This window comes from Gobius niger, assembly GCF_951799975.1.
Source record: "Gobius niger genome assembly, chromosome: 10".
In the NCBI taxonomy this organism is placed as follows: domain Eukaryota; kingdom Metazoa; phylum Chordata; class Actinopteri; order Gobiiformes; family Gobiidae; genus Gobius; species Gobius niger.
This window is the reverse complement of record NC_136861.1, coordinates 23,170,268-23,181,901: the sequence shown is the minus strand read 5'-3', so window position 1 is coordinate 23,181,901 and position 11,634 is coordinate 23,170,268. Positions and strand designations below refer to the sequence as shown.

Below are 11,634 nucleotides of genomic sequence, written 5' to 3'. Positions count from 1 at the left end.
ACTCCGCCCCCTCCTTACTGACGTCACAGCCTTGTTGGGACATTGTGGCCATTCACCATCCACTACTTCATCCATCTGGACCATCCAGGGTTACACAGTGAGTTCAAACAGTCAGTGACCAAGACTGTTTGAAAATGAGTCTTCATGTATTTCTGAGCCACTGCAGCCATTTCTGTTCATGAGCATTCAGTTAACAATTTAGCGGAGGCCGGATAGAAGGTTTAAGCACAACTGCAGCCTCTGGAGGGTCCTACACCTTGATGCTCGGGAGACTCCAGAGGCACCAGCAGCTTCAAATACCTGTTTGCTGCTTTGTAGCAACTGTTCTCTTAATCTGATGTATTGGTCTGGCAGAAACCGTCCTCACTGTGCCTTTATCTCGCTTCATCTGCACAAACCCGTGTGTGCTCTGAATCATCCACAAATCTTTTAACAGTACGACGATTACGCTTAATCTTTCATGAAATATCGACGGTTTTCATACCTTGTCCAAGGCATTCAACACATGCTTCCATCAGCAGAGAGATCCTTTTTCTTTCCCATATTGCTTGAAAATGGTGCTCTGCTTAATAATGGTTGACACCCTTTTATAGTGGTTGATGCCCTTTTCAATACTTTTTGCCTTAACTGGGCTTAACTTGACTAATTATTACTGGCGTCTAAGATTGATTTCAGTGATTCAAAGAGCCATGATGTTAACGCAGTGTAGTATAGAGAGTTTAACCAAATGCAACATCTTTACAGTTAAGATGCACTGGTCCTTGTAGGGAAACATCCTGTAAAGGGAAGCGCAGTAGCTTTATGTTGTGAGGGTGTCGTGAGACAAGTGTAACTTCATCAAAAATATAAACTCAGCCAGTGATGGTGTGTTTCAAATGGACAATGAAGAGCGCATACAAAAATAAGAAAATGCGTACATGGCTTTGAGGACATTAAACATCACCTAAAACCTGTGACATGTGTACAGTGTGTCACACAGTTGATCTCGGCAAACACTAGAGATATTATCATTATGTTGCCTTTACCAAGTTTTTACCTTGATGAAAATTACAAAAATGTAAACCAAACCATCAAATAGCTTTGTTTTGGCGGGATATGGTTAACACTAAAACTGTGCTGGTAATTCTTCCTAACCGATGTGAAAAGTAGCAGAAAATAGATAGTTGTGTTAAATAGTGTAGCTAATGTAAACTAGTGGTCTGGACTATTGTAGCCCATTCAAATATTACACTTCGTAAAGCCAGAGCATTTATTCCCCTCTCTCTGCTGCTACAGAGGCAGATGGCTTTAGCGAGCGCCCCGTTTGGCCTGCAGTGTTTCTCGCTCAGTGGTCGGCCGTGTGATGTGGCGATAACTGCGAGGAAGCGCAGTCTTTGATCCTTAATGGGGCCATGTCGGCTTTGTGGAAATGACATTCATGCCTCGTATTTACACAAGCACAATTATGGAGGTTATTTTGGTGGTAGGCAATCAATTAGAGTGAAACTATGTCAGGCTAATAACACAGATTAAAGGGGGAGGTTATGGACGGAGACCGTTTGGGTGTAAATGAGCAAACACAGGGCGGCTATGATGCTGTGGCCATGGACTGAGGTAATCCTACTAAACATATGCCGGTAAAGTGCTGTGCTGGGTGTGTGCATAAGAGAGATTATCGACAAGACGGTAATAATGGGGCTAGGCGTACGATATGGTACCAATGCAGTCAGCTCCTAAATATGTTTTTAATGAGTCAAAGTTAAGATCTTAGTTCAGAGTCCAATGGAGCGCTGTCCTGCCCACCTCAAAATCAGCTTTAGATTCTGGTAGACAGATTCATTTCTTTCTTTCTTCTAAAGCCCCCAAACCACCAATGCTGCGTAATCATTCTCCATCATTTTCACAACTTTTAAACACTTGGAAGCATTTGCAGTGAAGATGCGATGTTGCAACACTTCCACAGCGCACAGCGTCCAGAAACAACAGCCCCTACAAAGGGCCTAGTGCTGAAAGCCCAAATTCCTGTTTCTCAGATGTCACCGTGACAGTCCTCTCCTCTTTCTGCTTCTCCTCATTCTTTCTGTGCCTGGGCAGCAGAATCGGTACATGAAATAAATACAGAAAGGGGATATCGCTTCATCCGGAGACGGCGGAGCGGGTCACGGACAATGATGCGCACCAACTGTTGGTGTTAAAAGCAAGCGATGCCAATGCAAATAACAAGTGCGGGGCTTCTTTGAAATATGATTTGAGGGGAAAGTAACGACGACTCCCAAGTGTTTTCCCAGGAATAAAGCCGTGTTCTCTCTTCAAAACCATCGGTATTCAAGACAAGGCATTCCTCACCTACTAGAGACGGCGGATCATTAAAAAGCCCCTCTGTAGTTTGCCAAATGCTGTTGGCGTCATAAAACCGCTGCACTTTGGAGATATCAGACAAGGAGCTGTGGTCATTTCTCGGATTCCAACTTTTTGAACGATTTGGTTTGGGTTTTTTAAGTGGTCAAACACAAAGTCGCGGAAGAGGCAAAAGAAACTGGGCCCGAGAAATGTAGCAATTGGCAAGCGGTTCAAACAATCAACTCGCGGCGCTCTTTATCGAACCCGACCACAAACCGAGTCTTTAAAGTTCAGAAAGGGGCTTGGGCAAAAAACTTTAACATTTAATAGCAACAGGGGAGATGGTGATTCAAGGTCTTCAGTGCAAAGCGATTCAAAGCTAATCTCGGGTTAGCATGCAGGTTGCGGTCATAGGAAAACACAGGCAGGAGCAACATGACTTCCTCTAATTGATGGCTTTACTCTGATGCGTTTTGAAGATGAAAAACATGGCAACAGAACTGATGCAAAGTGGTTTATTTAATGAGGGCTTGATAGCAAAAAAGGGATATCAAACACACAAACTTCAAAACAGTTTAACAAGTACAAGAGGCCGAACACAAAAAACGATGAGCCGCGAATAAATATTTCATGTGATAAAAAACAACAGGATGTAAAAATGACACAAAGAAATGGCTACACAGTCAGAAATGCTCACTTTTGGCAAGGTCCTTTATTTGTGTGGTCTGGTCACATGGCGTCTAGGGTTACCTGCAGAGAAAAGCAAAATATGTTCAAACACAACACACGGTCATTGTTTTTAGAGATGCATAGAGCTTAACGCTGCATGTGTCCTTTACCACTGTGCATGTAATATAGAAATGGTTTATGGAGCATGTTATGGATGGCACGAAAATCAAAGGGCTTATTCTTGGTGGGCTGTCGTAGAAAGAGGCTGAACTTATGTTGTCTTCATATATATATTATTCCAAATGCAATAGACTGGATTGAACAGTATAGGGACTGCACTTCGACAATTGCAGTGAAAACAATCAAAATGCGATTTTCCACCTATTCTGCATTTACATGGAAATAAGAATAGATTGTTTTTGCTCGATAAACATAATTGCATTCTGTTTAGTGGAAGTTTCCATTTACTGTGTGATTGTACTGTTCCTAAGAGGTGCTTACAATGGTTTCCAGACACTGGATTGAGCGTCATAATGGGTTGGCAAGTCTGAAGTTGGGGTAAATCGGGGTAAAATATTTGTAGAACATTTTCTCTTTGCAAAAGTTGCAAAAATAAGATGTCTGTTTCCACAAAGATAGAATTGTAGAGTGTGGTTCTCTTGCAACAACAACATATGCACACGGCTTCCTATAGTTTCCAAACAATGGCGCTGACCTCCTGCTGCGACAGGCATCCAGGTCTTCCTGCAGCAGAGTCGCCCTCTTATGAAGGAAATTAACCTGCAACACAGGAGCCCACAGCAGAGCATCAAAGAGCAGCCCAACTCTCCCTTGCCTGGGTCATTACACTGAGATTAGCAAAAGAGCAATGCCAAAGAAACTGGATCAGCAGAGGCAGAACGAGGACTTGAGGTAGGAGAGGCTTTGGAGTGGACAGGGTCAGATGGAGAGAAGGAAGTAGAAGAATAGGCTGGTTGTTGAGAGCAGAGGTCAGGACAGCAGGGGCTAGGGGTCGGCATATTGGAGCACGAGGGGTTAAGGCACTAGGGCACAGAGGCCGCATTATGAGGCGGGTTAGCAGAGGTTACCGCGATACAAGATCGAGCCTGACCGTTCTTTTTGTTACAAAGTGTGAGTTTATTTATGAAGTGTCTTTGGTCTAAGTGAAAATAAACCTGGGCTGAAACTACATCTACAGACTGGCAGAATAATCACAGCTCCCAGAGAATCGGCATTGTTCTGGGACTAGCGCACACCACAACCCAGGGTAAATTCCTTCCAGTGGGGGAGACCTCAGGAAAAGTCTAGCGTTTCATTTGGCACCTCACGCTGGTAAAGTACACACCAAGAGCCAATGAAATGTGGTCACATGGCTCTGCAGATATGAAGATAACTCTACACGTTTCATCAAAATATGTTTTAACATACACTTTCATGTTGAACTTGGTTTTCATCTGGACAGGCTTTACAGTAGTTTAAATGCTTTCAACTACGAAGTTTCAATGGGCACTATTTCATTCCACAGTGCAATGGTATTAAACTGTACCTGTGCTTTGAGTGATGTTATTGTGTCCTCCAGTTCATGTCTGAGCTCAGATGACATCAGGCCTTTGAGTTTCTCCTCGTACTGCTGTCGAACTGCTGTCACCTGAAAAACAATGTGGCAGTTCAAAATCAGTGTCGTTGTAATATTAGCATACTGTAGTTTCTGTTTATCAGTGCAGCCATAATCCGTTTTCATTATCTGAGATGAAACGGGCACAGAAGTGAAGAGGTTAATTATGTCTAATTAATATTATACTGAGCAGATTTCCAAAACCCTTCCTTCTGATTACAAGCGCCTGTGCAGACGCTGACTAAATAAACATCTCAATTACATCAGCAGACAGTGGGTATCCCCTCTTTATTCATAGCACTGAGTATTCCCTCACTCTTCACAGCCCCTTCACATCTCCACAGGGGTCCACTGGCTGGCACAGCTCTCTGACTCAGCACTGCTCCCCCTACTGGCTGCTCGCCGTCAGAGCCACGTCTGACACAATGCAGCGTCTGGGTTTGTCACAGCTGGCTTTGGGAGACCGCTGGGCCTCCATGGAGAGCGCAACACATCAAACAGGGCAGCAGCTCATAAGCTAGCAGCGCTAGCTCCAACAGGGAGGACCAAGAGGAAGTCTGTCTGGAGCTAAATTACACTGCACTAAAACCAAAGTCTGATTATAGAAGTTGAAAAGGGTTTTGGTTAGCACAACCCCCTTTTTAGCCACAAACACACATGGATGGACACACAGAGGCACTTGTAAGAGGGGATTTACAACGAGAGAGGTGAAATTACTTTTTTTTGTTTTGAAAAATGAACAATAATGTTATAGAATGAATGCCATTCTTTCCTATATATAGATAACAATTTGAACATGTTTCTGAGCAGCCTTAGACCATCTAAATGTGCTCTGAGAATGTGAGTGGTCAAAAGATCTTTTCCTTAAAATTACAATCCAATGCACGCAACATGTACACATATACTTACTTACACATTTAATAGCTCGCCTTAGAATTTGATACACATTCATGTTAAATAAATACTTAAGAAATTGTTTATTTGGTTAGGACAGTGCATGTTGATGATCACATATGAGACTCAAGGATTTGCTTCACAAATTCTCATACACCGTGGCCCCACACTGGACTCTATTGTGCATGTGTTCAGAGGTAAGGTTAAGGTGTACTTTTTTGTCCCTCTAGGGAAATTTGTCCTCTGCATTTGACCCATCCTTCTATGCCACTGGTCAGTCATCAGTCAGGAGCAGTGGAGATGTGGAGCCAGGCTAACAGTCAGAATTACCTGGATGGAGGAGTCACCTATTGTGCATGTTTTTGAATGATGGAAGAAACCGGAGCACCCTGAGGAAACCCATCCAGGCATGGGGAGAGAAACATACAAACTCCACGCAGACAGGCCAGGGAAATCGACCCCGGGACCTTCTTGCTGTGAGGCAAGAGCACCAACTGCTCTACACTATTTGTTTCAAGAAAATTGTGTAGTGCATCGTTAGCTCAATGTTAGTTTGACGAGTAGTTTTAATTCTTAAATAGGGTAGACTTGGGCATTTGAATTCACTGACATCCTTTGGGCACATATTTCAAGGTGTAACCGGGGGAACTGAGGCGTTTGAAGCCCCATAATGTCTTTGACAGAGCCAACAGTTGTCCAGGACACATTCAAATCTCCGCCATCAGCCCAGCTGTTGGAGCGTGAATGAAGTGTGTGCTTCCTAAAATAATTTTCCTGTAGTGGATTTAACTGATTGTTCTGGCTTTAGCTAATTAATCTTCATGGGCACAATGAAAGGGGATTGGGAAATACTTCAAAGCGAGCACCGGTATAAATGATCCCAACATGGAGCAACTCATTTTGCCTCAGTGCAGCTTACTGTAGATTAGCCAGCCACACATGTTTTGCCAGTTTTATATTTTTTCCAAAAATCCTCCTGCCCTGTTTGTTTACAACAAATGTTTGGCCCGAAACTCCCAATGTCCATGTTCATGTCCGTTGTAGCCTGAGTGGAAGGCTTAAGGATAATTTCAGAGTAGCTCTTTCAAACAAGTGGCAAAAACAGCATTGGAGAAGCTTTAATTTCATTGTCCAGGGGTAGAAAAAATGAGACCAATTTTCTAAATGTCTATCTATAGCATCTTCTGTAGTCATAACAAGATGGCGGGCCAAGACAAAACACACTCGGCTAAGTCAGACCAAAGCAATAAACAATGGTTGAATAAACACATCCCTTACCAACCGCTTTGAACACAAGTCTTGATTCTTCAAAAGACTAGATCCTGAGCTTTGCATTCTTGGTTCATGTATGGTGCAGTCGCAATGAGAGATCCGCTCGGGCCTAAATTACAAGCTCCTTTGCGGCGATGCGGACTCCATTTCGCCTCCCAAATAACCGAGACTTGGGGAATGACTGGCGAATGTACATGAAGTATTAAAGCTGATTTAAAATGACAGGAGATCAGTCAGATATCCTTTTCCAGAGGCTTTGTTTCTCTCAGGGGGGACACTACGGGCCATATGAGTATGCACAGGTGAATGTGATCTTAGTTGGATGGAGCTACGGAATCACAACTAGAGATGCACTGATCCAGCGTTTTTGCTACTGATACTGATGTTCGAGTATCTGCCGATATCCGATAATTACCGATACTAAGAGACTTTCTTAAAAGTGGCTTTCTCTGAGTGAAAAACTCTTTTCTCCATTTTAAGATCAATAAATTCATATTTTATTGTCATTATGCTACAGATCAAGTATAAATTATATCTATTAAGAAACTAATGGATGAACATCAAAAAAGGAGCACGGGACTACACTAATTATTCATAATATAAACAACTCACATGAAGTGATCTGATCATACTTTAGATCAGTTATTTCTTAAACTAAAACTTGGCTTCAGCAGTGGTTATTTTATTGTATTAGGCCTCTTAAGATATTTCTATCATAGTTTCTGACCCAGGCGAGTTTTCGTTAGCCTTAGCATGCTCCCGCTAGCTCTAGCATGCTATAGCTAGCACGGCATTTTGCGCTTTGATCAAAAATCTATATAAAATATTCACTTGTAAAAGTTGTGTTTTTAAAGGGACTATACAGTGTTTAAAAATGTTACAATTATGTATTTTCCTCCCCCTACAAGTTCCGGCAATGTCATAAGATGTAGAATGAGCCCAGACCTGTTCACCCCAACTGCCTCCAAAATCCTGCACTGTCACTGTCACTTGCATCTAGTCCCTTTAAGGCAGGGGTGTCCAAAGTGCGGCCCGGGGGCCAAATGCGTCCCTCAGACCAATTTATGGTGGCCCTCGGCCTCTTGCTGTATCGGTACACATCACCAGAGATGGACCTTTTTATTTGAAATGTAATAATTCTATACAATTCTAACCTAACAACTAACATTTTGTTGTGAGACAGAGCTGGCATGAAGGTTTTAAGCTTAAATTGAGATATGGGGCACAATTCAAACCTCTGCTAGTCGAAGGTTTTGCGGCACTAACTACTGATCTACGGCCCTTCACCCCGTGTACGCTTCAATATGCGGCCCACCATGAAAAAAGTTTGGACACCCCTGCTTTAAGGCATTGAGACCCAAAACTGGCATCGAATAATTGTAGCCTATACCCAATATCGCATTTTTCCCAGCATCGGCTCCGATATCCGATACCAGTATTGGATTGGTGCATCCCTACCCACAACCTCTTTCACTCAGTGATATAGTGCAGGTTATTTATTCAGCAGATGCATCTCAGAAAAGCTCTACTACCAGGAATGCACACTTATAACTTTACAGGAGAGCTAGAAGACTTAACATATGGGAAGTGCACACAAACTGCTTGTTAGTCTCTCTAAAATAAAGCATTTGCAATCATGTCTTCTCGCGGCAACCACTGAGTTTACAATGAAATGTGTGTGGGTGGACGTAGCAGCGACTTTTTTCACGGCTCGCCCTTTGATGTGGAAACGTATGGAAACAAACAAGCAAACGGCGATTCTGTCTTCAAATTCATCTCTCAGAGTTCATCGCAAAGGATGCCTGTTTTCTGTATCCCTCTTTTCATTGCGTCTTCACTACACGCGCACACAGTTTCCAGTCTTTTAGCGGCTTGTCAAAAAAGATGTGTTATTTTCTGACAAGTGGCAACATGAAAACACCTTGCTCCCACAGTTAAGACAGGTGTGTTTTAGAAGTGTTGCACTGATCAAAACTGCTGTGGGCCTTTTGGTCATCTGCGGACTTCAAACAAGACTGAGCTGAGATGAAAAAAAGATGAAAAAATAAAAAAAAACAGTGCGAAAACTAAAACTGTGCCGGTATTTTCCAAAGAAAGGAGTTTGGCTGTGAGCAGGGATAATCAGGTTTCATCTGCGCATCCCTCTTTTAAATAGGACTTTGTTCCTGATGTATTTCGGTGCAGTTTTGAAGACAGCGAGGAGCGGCAGTCGTTTTCCCCCCCTCGCAGTCATCTTAAAATGACAACGTTTCATCTATATATAGTCTTTAGATTGCGGTTGTGACTTCCCCTTGCGTTTGGTACTGTCACATGGCTGGTGTTTTTGACAGCTGCCAGCAGAAAAGGAACAAGCCCTCAACGCTCGCGACGCACGAACACGGTTTGTCACGACGTTGGGAAAGCTTGATGTATGCTAATGAAGCGGGAGTGTGTGCGAGTGCGCGAGGGGCGGGGGCAAAAAAGATCTGCTGGAGAGACATTTTTGATTTACCCCCTTGTTCCAAAGTGTCAAGAACAAGGGGTACATGAAAGATGATGCCACTCACAAAGTTTGCACCTCCGCATGCTCCGGAGTTCACCGAGAAGCAATTTGAATTCAAAAACGCTTCACTGCAAGACGGGGTAAAAAGAAAAGCGTTTCATGAAATTGAGAAGAGAGAGAGAAAAAAAAAGGAAGAGATTACAAGTGGCTACAGATCTTAGTGAAGTTGTTAGAAGTGCTAGAGCTGCTGATGTAATGTGCCTAAAGAAAAGACAACACATCTCTGAATTCTGCCGGCACCAATACTGAAATAACCACGGATATTATTTATTCTTCAGACTTCAGCTTTTAACAGGTTCCATCTTTGAGACTTAGTGCGGACCATGTTCTTTGCTGTGTACGCTCTCATTGACAGTAGTTCAGACCAAACAGCTGGGCCTTGGTCTGAGAAAGAGGTCTGTATTCTAAAGCCACGCTGTGGAAAATTCCAGGTTTTATGTTGCTACATTATCAAACATTTCTGCTGCACTCAGGTGACCCACATCGTTCGGCTCCCATTGAAAGATACTGAAGAGACTGAAGAGACTGAAGAGACTGAAGAGACTACTGATGTGCTGCTTCCAGTACAGTAAAGTGACTCCGGTCAAAGTAATGATGAGTGCATTTGAAGTATTTGTTCAGTCCATTGGCGTAAAACCTGACCAATTTGTACAGTGGTGGGCAAAAGTGCTTGTAAAGAATGACAAAGATAATAACAAAGAAAAGAGTTTTCACCAAAGACCTAAGACACTCTACTCTACAGTTAATCAGCTAAAAATAAATCAAAACAATGCACCATTTGAGCTGCCATTTTGGAGCAAAGGAGGGACGCGGCAAAGCAACATCTGTGTAGGATCTGGACAGAGACTGTGTAGCGTGTCCGGGTCGGATTACAAAGACACGTCTTCGCAGATAAACAAGGCCTATGTGACTGAGGACACAGGCAGATGATGACCTCGAGGTTAGTCTTAAACTGGTATAACGGCGATGTTCAGTATGTATCAAATCGTGAGCCACTATACACCCATCCACAGATGAGGAGCAAGTCTGCATTCAGTGATTAGATACATGTAGACCGGCTGAGATTTCAAGACACCGGTTGCGACAATGTGGAAGAGTTGGCCAATCCGATGCGAGCATAAACTCAGTAACCCTGTAAACAAAAACCAAAAAGGGTAAAAGGGACTCACTTTCTGTTTGTGCCTCTGGACTGTAATGCTGCCACAGCTAAACAGTCTGCTCCGTATTACTGAACAGATACAGGAAAACTGACACCAAATGCTCGATCTTATAAAAACCTCTTTCATACATTTGACACACTTCTACTTGATGAGCAACACCCATTAACTTATTATTAGCATGTTAGCTGGATAACTCAGAGTGTAGGGAAGCACGTGGAAAGCGGTACACCGAGCAATAGTCAAACATACGTGAAAAGAAAAAACTCCAGGCATGTTTTGATGAGAGAACTATATGATAACATGGTTAAAAATGTGTAAAAAGTTAGTTTAGGATTACACAGGCCATTATTAAGTCCTCTTGGGCGGTAAACAAAACAACAAATGAACAGTGGAGGTAATCTAAGCCCCTGTGATGTGACATTACAGCCAAGAGGTCTGGAGACGTGGGACAAGGAGGAGCAGCATGCAGCGTCTTTGTGACTAGCTTTGTGACCAAGTGCCCCTAAAAAGCAATGACCCCTTTCTGCAGATTTACGGCGTCAGACAGTGAGGTGTGTAAGCCCATGTGTGAAGTGTGTACAGGGGTCAGAGGGAGGATCACAAAGGGACGCACCGCCATGAAAGCCTTTGGTGCACATACCAGCCTGCCTCCTGCCACTGCGCTCATTATTATTAGTGCTTTCTTCTCTGTGTGTGTCAAGGTCAAAAAGGAGCGTGATTACAGGGCACTCCTCCCCATCTGCACACAGCCTGCGGTGGCATTCCTGGCCCCGAGCGCTGCTCCTGGAGGCCAAAATCTGAAAGAATTCTGGAAATTTGCGAGGGGGCAGATGGCTATTTCTCAACTGCAGGATGAGCACAATGAGATATCGCAGAGAACAGGGAAACCTAGAGAAAGTTAGTATCTGCTTACTGTGGCCCAGGATCAGAAAGTTACTTAGTAAAGTCAGACACATTTGTCCATGAGGCAAGTTTATAATGAGGCCACCGTTTCTTTTTTTTTTACCTTTTCTTTAGACTCCAATTCTTTTGTCAGCAGCTTCTTCTCAGAGCTGTGAAGATGCCTCTGCAGACTCTCCACCTTCTCCTGCAGGGCCTGGAGGACAAAGACACGAATTACAATACAAATACAGCGAAAAAGTGAATTTGACACTCATAAATCA

The 11,634-nt window shown here is 43.2% G+C and overlaps 1 protein-coding gene across 2 annotated transcripts in view; it reads right to left on the bottom strand.

Moving 5' to 3' along the window:
* Positions 1-11,634, bottom strand: part of cep112 (centrosomal protein 112) — a gene marked incomplete at its 5' end in the record, with an annotated part of 92,733 nt that overhangs the window by 8,046 nt on the left and 73,053 nt on the right. The window contains 4 exons of one of the 2 annotated variants that reach the window (XM_079563936.1): positions 3,017-3,069; positions 3,704-3,768; positions 4,535-4,636; positions 11,478-11,567. In XM_079563936.1, the coding sequence (XP_079420062.1) occupies positions 3,066-3,069; positions 3,704-3,768; positions 4,535-4,636; positions 11,478-11,567 (261 nt within the window). In that variant the 3' untranslated portion in view covers positions 3,017-3,065. Of the gene's footprint in view, positions 1-2,700; positions 3,070-3,703; positions 3,769-4,534; positions 4,637-11,477; positions 11,568-11,634 lie in introns of those variants that run through there. The other variant, XM_079563937.1, reaches the window with a different exon arrangement.